The 25607-nt window shown below is 44.8% G+C and overlaps 1 protein-coding gene and 1 long non-coding RNA gene across 13 annotated transcripts; one reads left to right on the top strand and one right to left on the bottom strand.

Moving 5' to 3' along the window:
- Positions 1 to 301: 301 nt before the first annotated feature.
- Positions 302 to 4328, bottom strand: Eola2 (endothelium and lymphocyte associated ASCH domain 2). 6 transcript variants are annotated; one of them, XM_034484729.2, is made up of 5 exons: positions 4244 to 4322; positions 3933 to 4029; positions 3553 to 3682; positions 1537 to 1807; positions 302 to 850 (listed from the first exon to the last, which is right to left on the bottom strand). In XM_034484729.2, the coding sequence occupies exons 4-5, from the start codon at positions 1787 to 1789 to the stop codon at positions 621 to 623; spliced, it is 483 nt and encodes a 160-aa protein (XP_034340620.1). In that variant the 5' UTR covers positions 1790 to 1807; positions 3553 to 3682; positions 3933 to 4029; positions 4244 to 4322; the 3' UTR covers positions 302 to 620. The 6 variants fall into 6 exon arrangements, with proteins under 6 accessions (XP_034340620.1, XP_076774811.1, XP_034340622.1 ...); XM_076918696.1 differs by lacking the exon at positions 4244 to 4322 and adding an exon at positions 3053 to 3331 and having other exon boundaries at positions 3933 to 4110; XM_034484731.2 differs by lacking the exon at positions 3553 to 3682 and having other exon boundaries at positions 4244 to 4328.
- LOC143435561 (uncharacterized) lies at positions 4204 to 25607 on the top strand. Of its 7 annotated transcripts, none has more exons than XR_013105975.1 (7): positions 4227 to 4338; positions 8484 to 8537; positions 8815 to 8938; positions 11336 to 12148; positions 12282 to 12389; positions 13066 to 13289; positions 21747 to 25607. It is a non-coding gene; the product is annotated as an uncharacterized LOC143435561 (long non-coding RNA). The 7 variants fall into 7 exon arrangements; XR_013105974.1 differs by having other exon boundaries at positions 11336 to 11393; positions 11983 to 12389; XR_013105972.1 differs by having other exon boundaries at positions 11336 to 12389.

Below are 25607 nucleotides of genomic sequence, written 5' to 3' on the forward strand. Positions count from 1 at the left end.
ATACTAAATCTTCAACTTCATGCTACCTGAGTAATATTTAGGATTCTCTAGGTAAAAAGTAGTTGGGTAACACCCAGTTTTTTGTTGCTTTAGGGACTGTCTCCACAGAATAAAAGCAAGGTTGGGCCACTGTTTGTTTTCTCCATTTGATTCCCTCTTCATCACAGACTTAGTGCACTGGGGTCAACTCAGTGACTGGTCCCAGACTTGTCACATGGCCCCCTGGATGCTGTTTATACACCGCATGAGTTTTGACTTCAATAAAGACATGGGAAAGAAGAAGAGGAGCTCAGGCACTAAGTGCTTAACCATCAACAAATTTATTTGTGCAATCCAGAAAACAGCAGGACTAAAGTGAACTTCAGCAAAATACCATTTCCTAGGAGGTTTCCTTTTCCCAAATGGCCAAAGTTCTCAAGGTTCTGTAGCTTTGCTGGCAGAGTCACAGCATGAGGGAAATCCTCACTGGCATCCCCTCCATGAGGGCAGAACAGTCTGGGAACAGCACCTAGTGAGCTGTGCTCTGTAGGGGTGGATTTCAGTTACCCTGATTGAGATTGGAAGGTGCACACTATGATGGTCTATTTGTGGAGTCTTTATTCAGTTGCTTTCCAGAGTATTCACTGCTCCATTCTTTCCTCCAGTGGGATCAGGTGCTCTGGGATGTCGACCTGGAATATATCCTTCCCCCCTTTCCTAGGTATGGGCTCCAGTAACCACCTGGGGTTTGAAATTTGAGTCAGGTACTTCAGCTGCAGGTTGGTTAGCACAGCCCGAGTTTCCAGTTCCACAGCCTCAGCAGCAGCTACTGTTTCTGGACACTGCAAAGTCTCTCCAATGTCAACAAGTCCTGGGCACAAAGACAGAAATATACAGATGTAGTCTCTTCTATACAACTAGTTTATCTTTATGACTGCAGGGTCAAATGACAGGGTATAATCAAAATGATAGGAAATTGGGATTTTTCTCACTGAGCACTGGGAATATGACCCACCAAACTAGGGAATCCTGGGTGACATAGCCACAGGCCTTGGGAAAAAGAAGAGGGTGGCTTATGCTCAGTGAGTCCTGCATTAAGGAACAGTCAGGTTCTAGCACAGTAGTAAGGCTGGTATTTACCAGCTGAAAGAGAACCAGCCCCATCAGGAAGCCTACAGTCAATAAGATTTCCAACTAGGTCAGCAGGTGACTGGATTAGATGTTGATTGGTATCTTATTTAAGGTCCTTATGTCAGGCATTAGAAGCCAGGCAGGCAGCCTTACTCTAGATAATGCTCCACTTTTTCAGTGTCTATGCTGACTGTCACAGGCCATGCCTTTTGCATTCATGCAATGCTATATGAGGCTTAGAGTTAAGAGGTAACTGAGTCTGTGGAACCCAGGCCTATTCACCCCATTCAAGTGACTTTGGCAGCCCTTAGAGAGGCTTCTTAGAAACTTTAGCATATGCCCCCTAGCTAACAGCAAAACAGTGCCACCAATCAAGCAGGATCCTGTTGGAATTGTCTACATCGTATTTAGTACAGCCCCACTTACCAGCTATCACCCCTCGGCCGTATTTTTCTCCTGCCTGTAGTAAGGTCTGAATCTGTGTCGGGGTCATTCCCAACCTCTCCATCAGCACTTCCTGCCATGTGTCATCTTCCCAGTCCTTGTGAGCAATGTGGATGGCAATGGTACATTTCTGAAGGCTGCTCAACAGGGGACGCCAACGTGTCTCAAGAGTCTTGACTCCATTTAAGATTAAACCAGCGTAGGGCTGCCGGAAGGATAGGCAGGGAAACTTCATTTTTCTGAGTCTCTGGGCCTAAAAATAGAAACACATCACAGCCCAGCTCTTCAGGCTCATATCCATTGGATCTTGCCTTCTCCAACTGATTCCCATGTGCCCTGAAACTCCACTGAACTCGACATGCTTCCTGACACTGATTAATAATGTCCTGTTCTCATCCTCTGAGCCTAGGCGTGGGAGTGTTCAGGATCAGGTGTGGGGAGGGACAGGAGAGATGACCAGATGTCCAAGAGAATGAATGGAAATCTGCAACTGACAGGGGTGTGGAGGTGTGTGTGGGGTGCATCTCCAGGATGAGTGAGAAATCTGGGATAAGGGAGGCACCTCACAGCATTGAGGATATAGAACCTGAAGAGTCCACCTCCTGTAGCCAGGCAGGAACCCTGGTGGAGGGATGGACACACCCACCAACCCACAAAACATTCAACCTAAAATGTATCCTGTCTACAGGAAACAGGGATAGGGATGGAGCAGAGACTGAGGAAATGACCAACCAACAACTGGCCCAACTTGAGACCATCCCATGGGCAAGCACTAATTTTCGACACTATTAATGATACTGTTATGCTTGCAGATAGAAATCTAGTATGGATGACCTCTGAGAGGCTCCACCCAGCAGGTGATTCAGAGAGATACAGAGACCCACAGCTGAACAGTGGATGGAACTTGGGGACTCTCATGGAAGAGTTGGAAGAAAGACTGTGGACCTGAAGGGGATAGGAACTCCATAGGAGACCAACAGTCAACTAACCTAGACCTTTGGAGATCTCAAAGACTGAATTCCTGCCCTGACTTCTCCCAATGACGGACTGTAACCTGTAAACTAACATAAACCTTTCTTTCCAGATCAGATTGTCCTGTGGGCATGTCTGGAAGACTATCTAGATTATTGATTCCTGCCAAGGGCTCATGTTCCAACCAGCCCAGAATCCACCCATCTCAGAAGAATCCTCAGGATTCTTTGTAATCTGACTGCCATGCTAAACATCTGCCCTCTTTCCATTTCATTCGCTGCCCTGTAGCCAAAACAACTGAATGTCCTTCTTCATGGTACTGCAGATAAACCTGCTCTGTGGATGAAGAAGCTGCCCTCTGTGGCTTGTTTCTGCTTCTCCACTTGGAGAAGCAGAAGGTAGATAAAGGAGAAAACATCAAGTAAAAGTTGTGTTAGCTACTGGCAACAGTAAAGACTTCTACTTGGCAAGCGTTGGAGATCAACAAAAGTTGGCCTTACACAACACATGTGTGCAACTCACTCACAGATTAGTTCTGCTACCATGGCAGCCGGAAGGTCCTTTTCTGCCTGGGACAAGAACTGCCGGATGTAGAAAGTTAATCCTGCGACTAGTTCCCATTATGAAGTCAAACATGCAATTTAACAGGAGGAAAATGATGCCGCACAGAATGTGGTTGCATGGAAATGCTCCGGTCTACCTAAATCCCAGTGCCTTCAATGTCATCTGGTAGATTAGACTGGGCATAATACCAAAGGTCACAGATCAGCACCTTCATAGTCTGGAGCCTCAGTGAATCCGTAGCCTAAAAGTAAGGAAGAAGCAGTGCCTTGGAGCAGCACATGTGGTTTCCATCTGCCTGCATTCACACTGCATCACTTAGGTTAGACAGTGAGAAGCTGGCAAGATGGGGCAGGCAAAGACTGGCCTTGGGCTAGCCCAGCAGTCGGGGAAGAGGGAGGCTGGGGTGCCCTTAGTGGGGTGGGGGATGGGGGCAACCTTGCAGGCTCCGATTTAACAGGTTACCTGCGTCCTTTGGGTGCTGTGGGTCTCTTAGCTTTCACTCGGCAACACTTATCAGTCGGCAGACTCCAATTAACACCCAGTCTTCTTCTGTCTTCCAGCGTTTCCAGGAGGCCGCCAGTAATAGAGGCCCCTAAGCGTGGGTGGATAACATCAGCTCTAAAGAAAGGAAAGCATTTGACCACTGCCTTAACACTAACTGGCGTTCTGGGACTTTAACTCTGATCGCTTTAAGATGAGGCCCAAACACAGAAAGGTATCCACGCCCGAATGTACACAATCTCGCGTAAGCGCACACACCACGCCTACTTACGCGTCTAAACATTCGCAGCCAATTAGAACTACAGCCATTACCCAACCCGGATAGGAAGGTACGGACTTACGTAATTGAGCAGTAAGCCACAACGAAAGCGAGGAGTTGCCGTTATTTTCTTAAAGCGGTCTTGCAAATAAAGCTGCGTCAGAGTCTGTAGTAGGCGGCTAGGAAGGGAAAGAAGTGAGAAAAGGAATAAGGGATTTAGTCGGAGGAGTCTGCAAAAACCCATGGAAGTAGGAGTAGGGTGCATTACATCAGGAGGGGCGGGGTTGGGGCTGTGAGGGGAGAGGCTTGTTGGGGAGGGGCCTGAAATTGGTACAAGGCCAAGCTGTGTAAGTCCAGAGGTTAGGTGTTGGGGTGGGGTGGGGCTGTGAGCACCTGGTAGAGGTTAGGAATGGGAGTTTGTGCTCTTGTGCTCGGAAGAATCCTTGGGAACAGATCGGAATTGCGGGTGCTTGGAGTCTGGGAAGGATGTGAGTGCTGACCTGCGTGGGTGGAGCTATCGGTATACTAGGGCGGAGCCTTGGATCCCAACTTAACTTGGCCCAGATCTGCTTAAGGAGATGGAAAGGCTGTGCAGGCTGAAGTGGTGGGCCAGACTGTCAGTACTCAGCAAGGTGGTCAGGGCCTCAAAAGTACCAGCTAGGGCTGTGTGTGGTGAGATTATCTTGACAGAGCTGAGCTTTGGATCCTGGCATTACTTGCTGGAGGGCTACGTGAAGACAGAGGCATGCCAGTGCGTGTGAGCCAAATTAGAAGTGACGACAGGGCTATGTATGACGAGGTAGAAGTTGAAGGTGGTTCAGTGATTGGTGGCATATGAAGTAGGAACAGAGCTTTGCATAATGACATAATAAAGGCCCAGAAACTCTGAAAGAGAAGGACAGGGCCATTTGAGATATAAGGACCAGGCTGTGGGTTGTGGATGGGGCTGTTAGTGCTGACTTGGGTCTCTAAAGTGCTGGCCAGGACTGTGAATTGTGAGTGTGACAGCAGGGCTGAGCTTTAAATCCTGATATAATGTGCCAGAAGGCCACTGAAGGAATAGGACATGGCTATGTATGCTGACATAGGAGTGCGGATTGTGTATGCTGGCAGGTTGGGTGCACGGCTGTGAGTATTGATGTATGAAGTGAGGGTGGAGGAGTCTGGCCATTTGTGATGATGTAAGAATGTTGGGTAGGTCACTGCTTTCTGAGTTAGTAGTGGTGGGTAGTACTGTGTATGTTGATGTCCAATGGTGGGAGGGACTGTACACACTGCGGTTGAAGTGGTGGGCAGTGCTGTGTGTGTGGAGGTGGGAGTGGTAGGTGGTGTTGTGAGTGTTGCCCTGGGCACTTAGGGTTTACAGAGTACTGGGAAAGGGCAGTAGGTATTAATTTATGGAAGGGGAGGGAGACCTTTGAATACTGACATACTATGACAGAGAATCACTGGAGAGGGAACAGCAAGACTGTATGCTGAAGTAGGAGTGGTGGGTTTAGCTGGGAGTGCTGACCTAGGTAAGCTGTGTCTCAAGAGTCACGGGGATGGTTGTCAATGGTAAGATGTGAAGTGGGGGTAGAACTTTGGCTATTAATACAACGTGATGCAGGACCACTGGAGGGCAGAGAAATGCATGCTGAAGTGGGGGGTGATTGGTGAAGTATGAAGTAGACTGCTCTACTAGATCTAGGGCTGGACTTTGAGTGCTCACCTCTATGGATGAATCAGTGGGAGCAGTAACGGAGGAAGTAGGAAGAGAGCAGTGAATTCTAACCTAATATGGGGTGATGCTAATGGAGAAGCAGGGCTGAAGGTGTTGACATTAGAACTAGAGGCAGAGATAAAGGAGAAGCAGGGTGGGCCTGTGAGTGCTGTGGTCGAGCTGGGGCAGGGAGTGGGCTCCTGGAAGAGCAAAGTAAAGCTGTTAGTGGCAGAGTAGATGGGAGAGGAGGATGTTTAGGGCAGACCTGTGGGTTATAACATAAGGCATTTGGAGTGGGACTACAGGAAGAGGAGCTGAGCAGGACTATGAGAGCTGAGGCAGGAATGTGGGCACTGTCCTATGTGTTGCTGGATAGATGTGGGTGGGACTTGGGAGGAGCAGGGCATGGCAGGGCATGGCATGGCAGGGCATGGCAGGGCATGGCAGGGCATGGCAGGGCAGGGATCTGTTAGGTATAGTCAAAGAGGCTTGTAGAGTAGCTAGGTGGAATTGGAAGGAGTCACTTGGAGATTGTGAAGCACATCCTTAAGTAAGAGAGGCAAAATGAGAAAGAAAGTGTGCCTTAGGGACCTAACCATATCATGAGGGTGATCTCCAGGGGACACCATAGATGGATGCTGCAAAAAGGCCAGGAACTTTTGTCTGGGACCCAGGTGTACTTAGGCTTGGTCTTAAATGGTAAGGCTCAATTTCTGAGGTCAGCCTCCTCCTCTCCAGGCACTAGTGTCCCAAAGTACCAATCTTTCTAAGGCTTATTTCAAGTGTGGATTTGGCAGCCAACTCTGGGTCCCTACCTCTGCAATTCCTAGAAGGAAATGTGGTCCTTTTCTAGTTTGCTAGGGCTATTACCCAAGGGCAGTCTTATCTGCTGCCTGAGCTCTTTCCTGAGCCTCCTGATGAGCTTGTCCTGGATATCTCCACCCCAGCCACCCTCCACACACAGGTTTCTAAGCTACACTTTCTCCTACCCCAAATAGTCTTTCGGATTATCTTGTTTGGGTATCTCAACACTAGATGTCAGTCCTATCTCTCTTCATTCTTGTTAACTTTTTTTTTTTCCCCATGAGAATTCGAACCCGCGGGTCAGAGAGAGAGCGCAGAGGGCCCTGCGCCCTCTGCAGGCGGACGCCTTACAGGCTGCGCCACCTTTGGTTCTTATTGTCCAATGTGGATCAGGGCCCCATATGTGATGCACTCCATTGTCTCTTGTCTCTGACCCAATAGATGTCACTGGCTCAGATTCTTTTGACTTCTTGGGGCTCATGCTCTACAATGCCTGTCCTACTTCTGTGCTAATTGACCCATTCCTTTAAGACATAACATTATCATGTAACACCTAGGATTTAGACACTTTTGTCTCTCAGCTTTGGTAGCATTTTGAAATGATCTTGCTTCCTGCATTAGGATCATGGAACACACCTAAGAATCGAATGCTGTTCTCTTGGGGGTTGTAGGAGGGATTCTGAGTTTTATGTTCTCTAAAGCAAAGGGGAGAGAATCTAGTACAGTGTTTTGGGTCCCTCAAGTTCACTGGTGGCCCATATTCTCTTCTGTGCTGGCCTCTTGTACTGGATTCCTTACTCCTTGGGTAGCTACTGGCTACCTCCTGATCCCTGAGCACATGCTTGGAGCAGTTTCATATCATGAAAAAGGACACCCTGAATGTAGACTGCTCCTTCCCCTGTATTCTGCTATGCTGAAGAGCAGGAACTCGCCCAAGGAACCAAGTCCTTAAAGTAGGTATCTTCTAGTGGGCTGGATTACAGAAGGGCTTCCTATCCTGACTCTCAGCTGTCTGAAAATATGTTGTGGTGAGTATGTTAAGTGGGATCCACACTGTAACACAACTTCCTGGGGGGGCAGATTGAGCAGCAGAAACCTGATCTGTTCTCTGGCATTAATGTACAATGTTAGTTTTCTGCTGCAGTATCAGATAGGCCTTGGAAGAAGCATCTCACTGGGTTCCAGCAAGGGTCTCGTGGTATTTTCTCTGGACACAGAAAATATCTTGATTTTCATGCCAAATGACAATTTACTACCCATCCTGGAATGATCTGTTTCTCACTCCTCCCCTCATATCACATTCTCTTTATAGAGTGAGTTCTTAACTACTGTTTTCCTAGTGTCCTAGTGGACACTCATCCAATACTCTCAGATCATCTCTTAGAACATTAGTCTTCATTCCTTCTCTGGCCTAATGTTATACAGCTCTTCCATGGTTGTTAGAGACATGCAGCTCAGTAAGCACTGGGATTTCCATAACAACTCCTATGCTCCTAGCCCCGTGGTTCTCAAGCTTCCTAATGCTGTGACCCTTAACTACAGTTCCTCATGTTGTGGTGACCCCCAACCATAAAAGTAATTTCATTGCTACTTCATAACTGTAATTTTGCTATTATGAATCATAATGTAAATATTGTAAATCATCATAATAATGTAAATCATAATATGTGACTCTCAAAGGGGTTTCAACCTATAGTTTGAGAACTGCTGTTGTAGCCCATAACTCCTTTGTCTCAACTCCTTATGCACCTCAAAAAATGCTGCTGTCACCCCTCCCTCGCTTCTTTGACTCAGAAATACAGGCTAAAGATGCCCTCCATTGGTGACGGTTCAGTTTTATTCTGGGTCCTAGGTTTCACAAGTCTGTTGTTCCCTTGACCCAAATTTGTGTCATCCCTTCAAACACCCCTTACTCAGTCCAGCTTCCTCCTCTGGGGAACACCTTTGGCACATTTCTCCTCCTGTGAAGTTACTTGTCTTGTGTGATTGGAATGACAGAGGCCACTTTTGAAGTCTACATGCACAAGACACTCCTGGCATAAGTGTCTATTTCTGTAGCTTCTCTGCCTTTGTCTAAGGGCTCCTTTTGACTTAATACTAACCAAGTGCTTATAAATATATCTGCAGGTCAAAGAATATCCTATTACCAATCTCCAGAGCTCATACCCTCCCCGAGTTCTGGTGAGTGTTTCCTGAGAAGGAGGTGCTCAGGTACTGTAACTCCTAGAGAGTGGCATACCTTTCCTTTGTCACATTTGTTGTCACATCCTTATCCAGGGCTAGATGACCTTACAGCCTACATATGCTGGAGAAGCTCAGGCTTCTGGAGACCTATGTGGTGATCATGCACTTGTTCTTTCCCCCTATCTATCCATTCCTGTTGTATTTCCCTACCCCTGGTGCTGAGCTCACCTATTTCCCAGATTCCCTCCCACATCCTTCTTCCTTCTTCATCTAGACAAATGGGATCATACAGTATCACTCGGAGTCTTACATTTATTGCTGGTTTTGACATTTCATATGGACAAGAAGAAGCTGTGCCTCAGGAGCCCTAGACATGGATGGACTACTTAGTCTATTGGGTAGGTTTTCTTTTCATCACATGCTATATGTGGTTGGAAGAAGTGGCACCCCAGCGAGCTTGCAGGCTTGGGGCAGGCTACTTTCACTTCATTGAAGAGATATTCATGGTGGGGAAGCAGAATTTGGACTTTCTGAGTTTCTTTGACCTGGCTTGTAGTGATTTGGAGGAGAAATGTTCTATATATGCCCATCTATTTGAACAGTTGGCCATCAGTTGGTGGTTCAGGTTGGGGAGGGTATGGGACCCTTAGGACACCAAGTCTTGCTGTTGGAAGCAAATCACTTGGGGTGAGCTTTGATGGCTTATAGCTTCATTACACTTCTGGTTCATTTTCTCTGCTTCCTCTGTATACATTGGCCAGCTTCTTGCTCTCGCCACCATGCTGTAACTTCCCCGCCATGAGAATTTTAGTCCTCTGGAACCATATGCTAAAATAAAGTCTTTCTGCATTTAGTTTCTCTTGACCATGGTATTTTTATTGCAATTAATTAATTTAATTATTAATTAATTATTTTTATTGTAATTAATACATGTCCCCAAGTGGTTATATCAGCTTTAAGTTTGAGGAATTCATTGCCTTTTTCCCAAGGCTCCAATCTCTTCAGCCACCCTTTACTTTCTTCTTCTCTTCTAATATTTAATCATGAGACTATTACCCATGTGTTATGATGAAGGGAGGGTTTCAGGTGGCATGTGATCATGTGGTCATGATCTTTGGTTATATGACTCAGGTTGGTGGACAGGCTCTGGAGAACATGATTGTAGACAAGAATTGTTTTAGTGTGCTCCTTCTACAAGACCCTTTCCTTTCTTCCACACGTGTACTTGCAAGCTTGCTCTAGCAACTCTCAAAATGTGAAAAGGTAGAAGACAGACAAGGGACTTGAATGTGACCATTTCAAAGAGGCCAAAGTGTTTTGGGTTTAGTCATAATCCTCCTGTTCCTTTTACTGTATATTTTCTTCATTGTATTAACTTGATGCTGTCTGATTATTTTGTTTAGTATTTTCTGTTGTGCTATTAGCCTATATTTTAAAAGGATCTTAACAAATTTAACCCAACATTCTCACTAAGTCTGCAGTCTAATATGAAGTATGTTCATTAGAAGTATTTACTCACTAAAGGCCAACAAGCAAATTCCCAGGAAATAGACTTTCTCACTTTGGATCTAATGACATCATTTGTTCAGAATATATGCACAGGAGGTCCTACTGAGTCCACTTTTCAGATGGACTTCATTGAGATGCCAGGTATAAACCTCACATGAATACCTCTTTTGAGTTATTCAAATTTCTGTGACATTTCATGACCCAGAACACAGCTATAGGCCATTTTGGAATGAGGTGTGTGCCAATTCAAGCATCTCCATGTTGTGATGCTGTAGCATTCTCTCTCCTGGGGACCTGAACAATTTAGTCATGGATACAGGTCTACAAACTAAGGTCGGGGCTGAAACAAAGCAGAATGCTGGCTGGTTTGTTAGGGTAGCAACATTCATTCTCTTTATGCCCCCCACCCCCACCCCCAGTGACCAATCTGCAGATGAGTGTTGTTCTTGCACTTTGTGTACCCATAACGAGACCACATTGCCGTCTCTTCTGTCAGCTTTGTCTAGTCTGAACTTGTGGTTCTGGCTGCTCAGTATTCTTCATTGCTGCCTCTGACCACTTCTTTGGTGCTGCCACTGTTGTGAAGAATCAGAATGGGAGGAGGAGGGGACTATACCCAGGATAGCACAACAGTGTATTGATGCTGTACAGGAGGCATTCCCAACCCTCCCAGGGGTCTTCATGTTCTCAATGACAAATGGCCCACCTTTCCACAGGACAGCCATTCCAGCAAACCTCTAATGTGGGAGGTGTAGCAACCAGGCAGCCAGCTTGTGCCTGTTGCTGACTGCGTGTGACTTTATTCTGCTTGCTTCCTGTATAGCATTAATGTAATGCTGTACCAGGCCTTAATTGACCCCAAACTTTCTAGAACGTAAAGAAGCAGCTGTATCATCATCGGTCATCTAAAAAGACACAGAAGTTAGTAGAGTAAAGGATTTTATTAGATCCACCTTACCTGAATATAGGAGGAAGGAAGCAGGGTAAGAAGGGTGGGGCATAACCTGAGCAGTGAGTCGGGCAGATGGGGAGGAAAACTTGCTCTTACATTTGTACTCTGTTGAGCCTCGATGGCCATGTCACATCCTTTAAGCACCTGAAACACAGTGGGCCATGGGGTCATAATGACAGACTGATTGACTGACTGACTGAATTAATGAATGCATGAATGACAGGTGCTTTGGAAAGAAGAAAGTGAGTGTCAGCTGAGAAGTATTAGGATGCCCCAGTGGCTGCCTTCACACAGCAGATTCATCTTTAATCCTGTGGTACCCTTTTCCCCACAGCGCACTTCCTAGGAGGTGCTTCCAGTGGCCCCATGTGTATCAGTCACCTGTCTGGATGGTAAATACATCATGGCAAATGCTTACAGGGCTTCAGGAGACGTGTTAGCAAGGGCGCATGCACAGCCTGCTTCAGGAGAGCATGTCTCCCAGCATCAAGAAACACCACAGAAGCGTGAGATCAGCAGATTGGGCCCTGTCCTGTTAGATGCTCCCTGCAGATGCATACTTACTTTACTGACAGGGCTGCTGGGTGTGTTGTCCCCTTGATCTTTCAATGATGACACTTGAACAGAGGGAGCGGGAGAAGGGGTGGTGGTGGATTTAAGGTGATGAGGGAGGGTGGTCTTGAATGTCTGCAAATGATGCTTCCAGAAAGCTCTGGGAGAAAGGCCCTCCTGCAGGATGAAATGCCTCTAGGCAGTGCTTTGCCACAGTCTTTAGCAGTGCATTTCCCCACAGTGCCATCTGCTGGCCCATCCCTCCAACTTCACTGGGAATGAAAGATGAAGAGTGATCAGGAGAAGCAGGGGCAGTGAGCAACTTCCATGGTGGGAGTTCTGTCATGCTGAGGGAGCAGGAGTGGAGGATGAGGATGCTTTGCCTTCTGGGCAGATAATCTGAGAGACATTTCTTCCCCTTTTCCTCAGGTTCTTCCCTCTTCCTCCTGGGCTCCAAGGTCTCTGATGAGAAGAACCCCCACCACAAACACACACACACACACACACACACACACACACACACACACACACACACACCTTTCTAATTGTTTTAGGCATATCAACAAAGGATGATTTCTCTTTGACTGCTTCTAAGGTATTCTTCCTTTGTTCTCAGACCTTTGATGTGGTTTGGCTGTAGATTTATTTGGGTTTAATCTTCTGATTCTGAAATGTGTCAACTCGTGTCTTGACAAAATTTGTACTTTTTCTCTTCTCCCTCCTTGTAGTGAGTTTAGTGCTCCTGCCCTCAGCTTCTGGAAGCCCTATGCCGAGACATTGGAATTTTCTCTGTAGTCTCTAGGATGCCCCTCTGAGGCTCTGTTCTATGTTTTATGGTGTGTGTGAGTAAGCAATCTTATTTTTTTGCAGGGGGAAGTCCCACTGTGTGGACTGGCTACTGTTATTAGGCAAACTTTGATTTTTAAGTAGTTTTTTTCAAACTACTTCTTGTTCTCAGCATATATTTTCTGTTTTTTTGCTCGACTCACTAATCTCTGCTGAGGATGACCTTGCTGATTTCTTTGTGCTTCAGAGATCAGATCATTAATTTTGAAATGTCCACTGGGTTCTTTGTCTGTTCTATTACTTCCTGAGACATGGCAATTTTAGTGTATTTTTCTGTAAAACGATTTATTTATGTTTATGTGTGTGACGGTCTTGACCGCATATATGTATATTCAGCACATGCATACAGTGCCCACAGAGGCAAGAAGAAGGTGACAAATTCCTTGTAACTGGACTTACAGACTTGTGAGCTGCCAGGTGACTTCTGGGAAGCAAAACTGAGTCCTTTGGAAGCGCAGTGAGGACTGTTAACCACTGAGCCATCTGTCTTACCACAGGTTTCAGTTTCTTGAGAGGGGGGTTTTGTTCTATTGCTCAGTGAAGCATTTTTATGAACGTTAATTGGCAGGTAATAGAAATGAGCATCTTCAGTGTAGACACTTCAGTTCTTTAGATGGTAAGTGACTTTTTGTTGGCATCTGCACATGCTGTCATTGTTTCCCTCAGCATCTTATTTAGACTGTGTTGTAGCTGGAACCCTGTGACACCACCACATCAGAGGAAAGAGGAGATGCACTACTCCCTGAGTGAATGGAGAGTCTATCTCTACATCTGTCCTCCTTGATTTCCACAAATCCCTCGGTCTCCAGGGAAACTTCATGTGATTTCTCATCGAGGATGGACGGTGGGATTCTGAGCAGGACTTCGTGGTTGCTTTCTGGCCCGGGAAGGTGAGTGATGCCTCATTACTGCCCTCTCTCGTGTAGTCTCCTACAACAGCACTACAAACGATTGTTCTTATTACCACTCGGTCAAATACAGCTGTATGGTAAAGCTGACAACATATGGATGGGTAAGGGGGCACAGTGTGATGGTCTCAAAGAGGACTAGAACCTGATCATGGTTGGCACAGCCCTCCTCTGAAGACACCAAACTCAAATGACCTTCTGAACAATCAGTGATCAGAGCAGAGTTCAGCACCTTGTGGATCTCTGAGGGTTCTTGTAAACTGTGTTTGGAAAAGGTGGGAAGTGAGTCATGTTGTAAAGATCAGTCTAGCAGACTGGCTGAGGGGCAGCACTGTATCTATATCTCTGCAGGAGAACAAGGCAGCATTGAAAAGTGGGGGAGGGTTGGGTGTGATCTCCCAGGGCATAGCAAATGATTCATTTTACCCCCATGTGGCAGGAGGCTAAGAGGTCATGGGTAGGGAAACCCAGGATATGGGAACATGAGAGAACCCAGCCATGGGACCACAGGAGGCCATATTGGCTTGCATGAGTCAGGTGCTTGTATGGGCCCATAAAATACATCAGCCAAGTTCTCTGTGCCACTCTGAGCCTGCATGTCTTGACCAGACCTGGTGGGCTGCCTGGCACCATGCAAGGTCAAATCCTGGGCCCATCACAAATGCTAGTACACAACACACATGTAGTACCTAGGTGCTGTTCATAGCTCCTAGCTGCAAAAACACAGTCACCCATTGTTCACTGTGGGCTGCTGGAGCTGGGAGCAGATATGTGAGCATGATCCCAGGTTTCTGAGATCCTGAAGGGTCTGTCTTGAGAGGAGGACGAATGAAAGCTGGAAGTCCTTGGCACAGAGCTCAAGTTTGCTAGCTCCTTCTGCAGAGACATACACTAAGGGCTGGGCAGCCCAGGCTGGCAGAGGAAGTCTAAGCTAGAGAGCTGGAGAATAGGAAGTTAGAGCCACTGTTGCAACCCGAGCTGCCCCACATTGGGCGCCAAAAATGTCTTGGACCGTTCTGTCAATGTTGGAATCCGCACTGCCAAAAGCCTCGGGGACTAACTTGTTAGCCCACACTGCCCCAAGCAGCTCAGGTCCACGGGTCAGAGTTCAGCAAGAGAGACAGTGAGGACAGACTGGAAGAATGGAGAACAGACAGAGTGTGATTCAATCCTGTTTATTCTTCAGTCTCTCTTCTTCTCTCCAAGTCCCTAGTTCCTAGTGCCTCCAAGTTCCAAGTTCTTTCTCCAAGTGCCAAGTGCCTAATTCTCTGTTCCAAGTGTCTAACCTAATTCCTAGTTCCAAGTTGTACTCTAAGTTGTTCTCTTCCGAGTGTCTAATGTCTACTCCTACTCCTAGTGTCTGAATCTCTGTTACTCCAAATTGTTCTGAACTCTCCTGTCTGCCTCTCGCCTTTTATATGTCTCACTTCTAAGCCACACCTCTAAGTCACGCCTTAAATATGCCCTTAGGTCTTGTCTCTAAATCTGATCTCTAAGTCACACCATTAAGTTTCAGCTCTAAATCACAGCTTTAAGTCTCACACACCCAAGGGAAGATCCTGGGTATCTAAAGCAAGATGTTATCAGAGTGTGCTCAGCTGTTGTAGGCTATTGTAATCAAATCTCTTAGCAGGGTATATGGCTCAAGATGGCTGCATGGATGATAGCCACCTTCTGTCTGCTCCCCACAAGCCACTGGAGGTAATTGTTCAAGGCTGCACACTTTGTGCCTAGCTTTATGACTACCTGAGTGTGTGCACACAACTCTCTCTCTCTCTCTCTCTCTCTCTCTCTCTCTCTCTCTCTCTCTCTCTCTCTCTCTTTCCAACAAATTCTGATCCTATTCACAGGGTGGAAGGAGACCCAAAGAAGCCCTTTCAGTGACCATCAAGTCCACACAGCATCTCTGGGCTGCTCATGAGGTCCTCAGACCTGTCTACCCCATCCATACTTTACAGAGAGAGCACCAAGATACCAAGAGTCCAGCCCCCAAACTTCACTTCATACAGCATTGTTCCACCACAACTAGTCACCTCCCCTCCCACCAAGTAGTCCAAGAACCACCAGCAGCTTCTAAGGAAAACAGGCCCCCCAGGCCCCCAAACATAAAGTTAGGTTGAAAACTGGTGGGTTTTGGTTTTTGTTGTGGGTTTTTTGTGGTGTGTGTGTATTTTTGTTTGTTTGGTTTTTTTTTCTTGTTTTAGAAAGGCATCATCAAAAAGGAAGCCTTCCAGCTGGCTGGAAGAGGTTGCTGAGAACTTTGTTTCCAGCAAGCACCTCCAGGAGAAGCTGATGGAATAGCAGGCAGGTGGTGTCAGGCTGCCTCTGGGCCAAGAAGGATACCTGGCTAGTGTGCACAGGCCTTGTTGTTAGGGAACAGTAGCAGAGGTGAATGTCACCAAAGACAAATACAGCTGTAGCCGCAGATGCAACTAAGCAACCTTCACAGGTCCTCAGCAACAGCCTGGCAGCTGAGCCACGGAGATATTAAAGCCAAATGGAGGGATATGGGCTTCCCCCACATGCTGGATATTGCAAAGGGAAGCAGGAATCAGTCCCTCCCACCAGCACACGCTGAACTCTTCTAGGCGATGCCATCTATCCCAAGGTGCCCTCAGAGGGCAGTGGTCTTGCAAGGCTGCCCTGAGCTGGGCTTAGTGGGGCAGGCCACTGTGGCCAGCTGACTCACTCTTCCCATCCCTTGGTCAGTCAGAAAACCCCCAGGTGGCATTCTGAAGCTCAAGGCAGTTCCTGTTTCTGAGAGAAACCTGAACAGGCCCCTCATGAGCATGCCAGGGCCAGGGCACAGCTTGCGCTCGAGGAAGGGAAGGAAAGCCCACAGACACAAGCTTTCTTTTCTTTTAATTTTATTTTTACTTGTGTGTGTGTATGCCTGCGTGTCTGTGGTTCTGTGAGTGTACGGCACATGCCCTTGGAGCCAACATGATAGTGGGCAATTCCCTGAAGCAGGGTGTGTGTGCTGGTAGCTGTGAGCTACCCAGGTCCTCTGCAAGAGCAGGAAGCACTCAACTGTTGTGCCATCTCTTCAGTTCTGGGTGCAACTTTCTTAGGACTGGACACGAGGTTTTCCCACGCTACCATTTTCTGTATATTATGCTTCCCTCTTTCAAGGAGGTGTCCAGAGCAGTGAGCACCACCAAGATTTAGCTGGAGAGCACACAGTCTCATTTGCTAGTGGAGACACACATCTCTCACTATACCTTGGCAAAGGCATTCTGGAAGATTAGACTCTGGGACACCAGTGCTTGCTGTCTGGAGACTTCACTAGAGTGCAATGCCTTTGCTAGATCTCCTTACAGGAAGGAGTATGGGTGACTTCAAGCAGCTGCACCACCAAAAGTCCCACCCCAGCAGCAAGGATGGCCACTTCTCCAGAGCTCCAAAGGTGGAGTCTGCTCTCTTCCTCCTCCATGCTCCAGTCCCTCCTTAGACCACAGGCAGCTGGGAAGGGTGACAAGGGGCAGTGTGTATAGTGTGAAGTGAGGATCAGCCCCCACTCCTGTGAATGAATGCCTGTAAACCCAGCCTTTGGAGAGTGTGGTTTAGGCCAACCAGCAGGGCTGCGGTAGTAAACATGGTCAACCACAATGCTATTTCCAGAGGACAGCATTCACTGGAGCCTTCTTCATTCCTGCCCTTCCCCGAGAGGCTTTATAACATAAGGATAGGGCCAGTTGAAAAATCAGAATCCTTCCTGTGTCCGTGTTAGAAATCCAAGGGGAGGTGAGCAGAAAAGCCTCCTTCGTTCAGAAAACAGTAAGTGCAATGGTGACAGAGGGAGCCTGCTCACTTAGTGACAGTGGTGGTGACACACTTTCAAAGATCTGATTAGGCATTTGCGGCTCAAATATTTGGTTTTTAGCTTATGTTTTAAGTGAGGAAATCTGTTGCCTTTAGTGTTAGTACTTGAACACTTGCGCGTTGGCGTCCCCTGGTGGATACTTTTAGCATCTCTGCTTTAGCCCACTGCTAGCAGTAACCCTGGGCTTGTGTGTTCCCAATAGATACTACCTCCTGCCCATCTAGAGCTGAGCTGGGTTGTAAATGAATGGTCTGGGGGAAGAAATCTGGACTCAGAAATGCAGAGCAAGGAAAGTGGGGGAGAGCTGGACAGAATGTGAGGCGAAGCGACAACATGGCTGTTGATAAAGTGATGTGAGACACCTGAAGCAAGCAAGGTGTGTGTGGCCTTCTGTTTGTCACCATATGTAACCCAGGGCAGTAGCTCTGCAGAGGTCAGGACTTGTGAGAATCGCATCTCCTGGTCTGTTTCGTGTGTTCCTTGGGGATCCACATGCACCTTTAGGGAAGGAAGACAGAGTCAGAGTCTGGTTGTGATGCAATTCATGTTCATCTTCTGTAGCTAGGACCAGCCTGAACTGCTACAAGCCATGGTCACCCAGCCCTGCCTGTGTCCATCCACTGTTTCTAGATAGCCAGAGAGCAGAGACATGAGGTTGCCTTGTGCATGTGGACACATAAGCTCCTAATAATAAACCCCATGTGCTCATCACTGAATGTCATATGTTTGCACCCAATTGCCAATTTTGTTTCATCTGTGGTTTTGTTTTGTCTTTTAATGTAGAGTTTACATCACCATTTAAATATTTCATTTGGATACCTTCATATGTTTAATAATTATGTTTTGTAGGTTTTTCTGATATATAGCTGCATATATCCCAGCTTTACCTCAAATTTGCTATGAGGTGGATCCTTGCCTTGAACTCTAGATTCTCCTGACTTTACCTCAAAATACTTACATCATATATGTACAACACACACACACACACACACACACACAGAGAGAGAGAGAGAGAGAGAGAGAGAGAGAGAGAGAGAGAGAGAGAGAAATCTTTTAGATATTTCTGAACCCCGATTATTATTTAAACTGGGTACAACAACTATTTAATGACTCCTTTGGTTTTTTTTTTTTTTTTTTTTTTTTTTTTTTTGAGCTAGGGTCTTACAATATATTTCAAAGTTAGCCGAAAGTCACATAAGCCCTCCTACTGAATTATTCCCAATTCTGAGATTACAATGCAAATTGCCATACCTGGATTTACTTCCTCCCTCCCTCCCTCCTTCCCTCCCTCCCTCTCTCCCTCCCTTCCTTCCTCTCTCCCTCCCTTCCTTCCTCTCTCCATTCTTCTTTTTGTTTATCTATCTGTGTTTTCTTCCACCCCCAACCTATTTCTTTCTCTCCCTCTTCTGGTGGTTTGGGTGGTATTAAGACAGAATCTTAAATAGCCAGTCTGGCTGTGAGCTTGCTTTGAATTTCATGTTGTCCTTGAACTCCTGGGCATCCTTTGGCTAATTTCTAGTGCTGAGAGTACAAGGCCATGCCACTGTTGCCTAGCTTCTACTTTACCCATTTAAATGTGAATTTAATGCGCCTATACTCCCCTCTACTTCTCTTATTCTGTTGTCAGCTTTCTGTCAGTTGTTGCTATAATTTGGGATGCCAGAGAAGCAGACTCTAAAATAAGCCAATGTATAGGAAGCTTCTTAGACAGAGCTCCTAGCATCAACACTAGTGAAAAGGAGGGGGAAGAAGGGAGAAAAGGATGATGGGAAGAGATCAGGATTAGGCAAATTGAGAAAGCATTCTGTAATGGAGTCTCCAAAAGAAGTTCTAAGGCAAGATGGCCTTTCAGAGATGTCCCAACTTGGGGTCTGCAGTTGGACATTTTTGAATGAGGGCTTTTTGAGTACAGATATGACTGTGAGGAAGGTGACTGTCACCATACAAGGCAGTTCCTGGGAATTTGGCATCTTACCTAAGGATGTGGTTCACACATTCTGAGTGCACACCACATGTTCTTCTATGCTCTTTCCACAAAATCTTCCCCACTTCAAGAACTTCCAATCCCATGTTGCTACTCTATAGCCTGACCCCCAAGTCTCCCTTTCAGCCCCAGACTAAGTGTAAGATGCAAAGTGGCAAAGACAGAGTGCCTCTAGGACCTAGCATAAATCCCCAGAGTACTCTCCAAGTGGGGCACCACAGAGGTCATAGGGCCTGCAAGAAGAGCAGGAACTCTAGCCTGAGACTCAGGCAGTTCAAGGCTGAGTCTTTCAGCACAAAGCTGAACTCCCTAAGCCAGCATTCCTTTCTTTAGGGTCCACTGTCCGTATTGTCCAGTGGCACTAATTTTGTTAAGACCTATTTTGCAAAGGGGAAGCAAATCTCTACACATGTAGTCTGCATTCCTTAGATGAATGTTGGCCAAAGCACCGTCCAACTTCCCCTGATGCCTGCATTTCCAGTCTTCCACATTGCAGTTGGGGATCCAGTCTTCCTTCGGGGCCACTCTGCTCTGTTCCTGTGCTCCTTTACAGAGTCCAGCTCATTACTGTGGGAGTCAAGGTATGGAGCTCAGCCTCTGCAATGCCTAGGAGAAAATGAGCCTCTCCTCCAGGCCATGAGGCCTAGCTACTTCCTGACGGCAGTTCTCATTTGCTATCGACCTTCTTCTTGAGAATCTGATTGAGACTGCCTGTGTGCTGGATATCCCCCCTCTTTTACCCACAGGTTCCCTTTGAACATAGCAAATCCTCTCCTGTTGATCCCTATTTGAAACCTACCAAGCCTTCTTGTGTTTAGGTGTCAAGGTCATACTTCAAAGATAGTTCTATCTTTATGGTGTATCACGGCTCAGGGTTCTGCTGTGCTATGTACTGTCTTGTTTCTGACCCACTGAGAGAATTCCCTTTGACTGTATAGTAGCTATACCCCACCATGCCTGCCCTGTGCATGTCTGAGCTGCCCTTTTCTTTAAAAGTACAGCTGTATGTCACCTTTACTGTCTTAACCAAGATATTTAGGTACTTTTGTCTCTCACTTAGTTAGCATTTTGTCTTCTGCTTCATGTGCCTTGCAATAGGTGCTTGAATGAAAGCCACAGTGATACACTTCCTCCAACAAGGCCACATCTACTCCAACAAGGTCACACCTACCCCAGCAAGGCCATACCTCCCAATAGTGCCACCGCCTATGTGAATCTATGTGGGCCATTTTCATTCAAACTACTACAGCATGAATATAGTAAGATACATTCTGTACATAAATGATTTTCAATTAATAAGTAACAAAACAGTGAAAGTAGAATACTGAGGGAAGAAAGGACAAGAACCAGTTGAAAGACAGGAAGGGATGGGAGGCAGTGGGGGGAGGAAACATGAGAACAAAGTACAATAACACAAAGAAAGAACAAATAGGAGAACAAGGTGTAATAACAAAATACATGAAGCTGCCATGATAAAATCCCTTAATTTGTATACTAATGCACCTAAAAGTAGAAATTCCTTCTCATATAAAATCATGTCTTCAGGAAAAATGAGGAATGAGGAAGGCTATGTTATAAATTATTTCTCTTAACCCTGTCTTATGGTATAAAAGTTAAAAATAATATAAAACTAAATTAATTTGGCCCTTAAAATAGATTTTATAGAAAGTTCAAAAACAGATTAGTCCTACTTTCTGCACATACATAGTCTGAATGAATGGAACACTACTACTCTATGGTTGTTTTGAGCATAAGAATCCTGATGAAAGCAGGCTGTCACTCAGAATTATTTTCTCTTGGGAGGTTTATTGTTCTATTAACACACAAATGATCATACATTTATTTAAGGATTCAAACTTAGGCTTTCTCAGTACATTAAGAAATAATGTTCTTTGGAGAATCAACCATAGAAGAGGATGTCTCTCCAGAGAACAGTTAACTCTATTGATTATTCTGCTTTTTATCTCAATGCCAAAATATCTCTATCTTCTACAGGTATACATCAAAAGTTTCAAGGAACTACATTGTGATTTCTGCAATGTCTGTGTACTAGGGACTCACTAGAAAGGGTGAGAGAGCCACAGAAAAAGTAAACACTGTCTTTTGTCTCAGGCTTTGTATTACTATGAAAAGAAGTATTTGGAGTTCATCAGTTACATGACATGGGCCACTTAACTTTTCATATATAAATTTCCTATATCTAATATCATCCCAACAACATTGGTTTTATATGATGCATGGGAGGATCAACTGTAATAGGCAGAGTCAAGTCATTAGTGAATTTCAAAGCATGGCAAACTGAGAAGGGACTATTGTGACCAGCATTTCATTATTAGTAGTGAATGCACCTAGGTCCCTGGATGTAAGCCAGATCTCAGGTATCATTCAATGCAGAGATCTTTTAAATATCCCACACATATTCTTAATAACTTCAGCATGAAGAGCCCTTTCAGTAGAGAGTTTTATTTTTCTAAAAAAATACATTTACTTGGAGAGAGAGAGAGAGAGAGAGAGAGAGAGAGAGAGAGAGAGAGAGAGAGAGAAGGCGAGCGAGCAAGCACATATGACATGGTATGCATGTGGAAGTCAGAGGATAATTTGTAGGAATTTATTCTCCCCCTTTACCATGTAGGTTCTGGGAATCACACTCAGGTCAGGCTTACCAGTGCGATGCGCTACCTCGCTGATAAGGAGAACGCCACACTCAGGATTCTTCTGACAGCATTTATTGAACAGCTCTTCAAGATGGAGAAAAGGGGAAGGACGCTGAGCTCAGAAAGCCCGCTGCTTAAATAGAGCTTTGGGAGACGTGCAGATCCCTCATTGGCTCAAATCTTTCATCCAATTGTCATACTCGGTTTTCGCGCCATGCGCAGGCGCATTCTCAAGTAAAGCTTCCGTGAAGAACCAGGAAGCAGAAGCCAGCGCCATCTTGTAATGGCGAATGCGGCTCCTCACATACCAGCAAGTGCCTTTATCCACTGAGTCATCTCTCTGCCAGTAGAGCTTTCCTTTGTGCTTATTGGCCAATTCAATGGTACTGTACAGCAAGATCTGGATTTCTGAACTCCCATGTTTGAGGAGAAAAAGACTTCGTAATACAAGAACTCTGGTGTATGATTGGTTCTGTCTATCTTTTGGTCTGTGAACTATGCAGCATCTCATTTGTATGTCTAGTCAGTTTGAGTATTGTCTTGGTTTAATATAGAATGTTCTCTATCTAAATCCACCGAAATTCCTAAGGGAAACCTAGTGTCAGTCCATCTTCCTTCAGGCTTTCTTTGGAGTCTTTTAAAGAAAACTCTTACTTTGAAAGATCAAGATCTGCAGAGGCATCTCAGTTGTATACTATTAGTCTAGCATTCTTGACTATATTCACTACTTTGTACTGTAAAAACAAACAGATGCTTCCATTCAAAGATCAAAGTGACCCATGGTTCTGGGGCAGCCCAAGTATCTAGCAATTTAAGAAGTTGCATAACAGGATGATGAAGAAGAAATATTTATGTAGCAGAAAGAACTGTTTATCACTGTCACATTAGTTAAAATATATTTATACCAACCTCCTCCTTTTGAGACAGAATTTTTCTACATATACCTGGCTTTCCTGGAACTCATTCTGTAGACCAGGCTAGCCTCAAACTCACAGAGATATTTCTGCCTCTGCCTCCTGTGTGCTGAGATTCAAGGTGTAGGCCACCACCACCTGGCTTAACCTTCTTATTACATGGGAAAATAGTTCATAAATTTCTTTTGAGACTGGATCTTACATGTAGCCCAGTCTAATCTTAGACTTAGAATTCTACTGCCACAGCTTCTTAAGCATTGGTTTTTTCAGGCACAGTACACATAAATGGCTAGTCACAGGATCTTGAATTACTTAGTTTTGCAAATAAAATAAAATAAAATGTGTGCAGCTTATTTACATTACTTATTTTCAGCTTGTAAGTTACAAAGTGATACTTTAATTTTAATTTTAATTATCAAATTGATCAGATTACGAAATGCCTATGGTATTGGTGAGGCACACTTTGGGCTGTAATACTGTGGTGAGTGTTACCATTCCATGGTCTAGGATCCCTAACTGAATAAAAAGAGGAAAGGGAAAAAGCCAGTTGAAACCCTCCATTCTCTTGAGATGTGAGCAGTCATCCATGTCTTCCTACCATAATAGATCATATAGAATGACCTATGAGGCAAAATAAACCTTTTTCTTAGGTTTCTTCATGTCAGATATTTGGCCTTCATCACAAGAAAGGAACTAATACAGATTAACTAAAAATTAGCAAAATACTTTCGTTATTTGTAAAAGAATACAACAAAGCTCTCCAGAGGTCTTTCCCAGTTATCAGGTCTTCAAATTGTGGGTTTTGCTTTACTTGGAGATACTATAATAATAGCAAGTGGGGGAGAGGTGACTTAGTAGTTAAGAGCGTGTGCTGCTTTTCTGTTGCACCTGAGTTAGGTTCCCAGCATCCAAGTCAGGAAGCTCACAATTTTCTGTAACTTTAGCTCCAGGGGATCTGATGCCCTCCTCTGGCCTCCTCTGCACAAATATAGCATATATATTCCAGTCAGACACCAGCACACATAAATTGAAAATGTGCACAGTAACTGAGTGGATTATTCTCTTAGCACATTGTATCTGCTATAAGAGAATTCTAGACTGAGTGATGTTAAAGGCTTCTGGAGTCCGAGAAATCCATGCTCATGACGCTGGCACGTAGTTTGCTGTGTTGTAAAACGGGAAAATATTAGAGTTGGTGGGAAAAGAGGCTTTTATAGCAAGAATCTCTTAATGGAGCCTTCATAAACTATACTTTTCCAGCAGGTCACAGCTCCTAACTTCGTTTCACTGAGCAAAGTTTCAAACACATGAAACTCTAAATATGTATTCATATAATACATTTATAAATAATGGAAATAATCTAGATAATATAATATTTGAATTCTGATGACAGCTCATTTGAGAATCCACATTGCTGTCATTTTGCTGCGTTCTCTTCTCATAGCAGAAAGAATTACTAGTTCTCTGTCCTGTTCCAGATAAGCTATTAAATCCCATTCATAAAAGCACCATGCTTGTAATTTCCCACAGAGACTCCACCTCTTATACTATCATGTTTGGAGCTGGAATTTTTTTGTTTGTTTGTTTTTCGAGACAGGGTTTCTCTGTGTAGCCCTGGCTGTCCTGGAACTCACTCTGTAGACCAGGCTGGCCTCGAATTCAGGAATCCACCTGCCTCTGCCTCCCAAGTGCTGGGATTAAAGGCGTGTGCCACCACTGCCTGGCGGAGCTGGGATTTTAAAATATAAATTTCATGTGGGATGTAATCATTCAAATACTCTTCTAAAATTATTTTATAACACTTCACACCTATCCCAGTGTACTTTGGATGTTCCTGTCATCATATAGGAACTAATACAGGACGAACAGTAGCCAGATGTTTGCTTGCCTTCCCTTTGGTCTGAGAGTCTGATGACTCGTGGAACTGTTATTTGTAATTAGAGTTAATACTTAGATTCTCCATTGAGTCTTGCTTCAAATAGTTAAAGCTTTTATAGAGACAGTTGAAATAAATGAATTCTATCAAAAGGAATCCACTGAATTGTGATTGCAAATGAAATAGCTTTGTAGGGACAAGATGTACTCTCAACAAGGGAGCCTTCTGTTTCTCTCCTCCCACTGCTTTACTTCTAATCTTGCTGCAGAAGGAAACAGTTCAGCCAGGAACCAAATAGAAATTATAACATTATCTTCTCAAACTCCTGAACTCACAGCAGTACCTCAAAAGGGCTTCTTTGTACATAGAAACTAAAGATAGTTTTTTGAAGGCCAGTTCCTTCAATCTTTTCCAAAGGCAATTATGTTTGGATGTTGGATTTATACTTTACCAACCAAGCATTGCAATCTACAACTGTAAGTTTAGCAATATGCATTTATTTCTGTTACCTAAAGTAATTTTACATGTATGTGTTATGAGATAATATAATTGTATTTCATATTTTGTTTGTTGGTAATATGTTGTTGGAACAACATCATACTAGGAAAAGGAGATTTTGGAGTTAGTTAAATGACATTATCTGGGTTATATACACCTTCTTTTTCTGGCGAAAGCAATGGAGTTTTTTTCAATAGATACAATGTGTTCTCATAATATCCAGGCTGAGAGACTTGGGGTAGGATAGGCACAGAACTCACCCTCATTTTGTAGGTGGAAACAGTTAAGCAGGGAGAGGGGAACATATTAGCCAAGGATAATCTTTTAGGATAATCAAGCTCATCTTTTAGACATTTCAGGGTATCTTACAGAATCTTGAAATGCTTCATCAAATTTTTAGTTGATTTTGATTGAATCTGCAATGGTGAAGCTATGGTTGCTCACGGTTAGGTATAAATGTTACAACATAGGACACATTGTGTAAAAAAATCTGTTCTGAAAAAAAATCTTGTCTTTTTTAAACTAATAAATCTTGTTCTTTGTCAATTTCA

The sequence above is a fragment of the Arvicanthis niloticus genome, chromosome X (assembly GCF_011762505.2).
Source record: "Arvicanthis niloticus isolate mArvNil1 chromosome X, mArvNil1.pat.X, whole genome shotgun sequence".
NCBI lineage: Eukaryota > Metazoa > Chordata > Mammalia > Rodentia > Muridae > Arvicanthis > Arvicanthis niloticus.

Bases quoted from the DNA above. Each gene is read 5' to 3' on its own strand.
- Eola2 (XM_076918695.1), bottom strand. From the start codon at position 4,094: ATGGGTTTTTGCAGACTCCTCCGACTAAATCCCTTATTCCTTTTCTCA. The intron at 1,808-3,932 runs GTAAGTCCGTAC...TTCTATTTTTAG, and splicing joins GTGGCTTACTGCTCAATTAC to GCCCAGAGACTCAGAAAAAT. The intron at 851-1,536 runs GTAAGTGGGGCT...CTTTGTGCCCAG, and splicing joins CGGCCGAGGGGTGATAGCTG to GACTTGTTGACATTGGAGAG.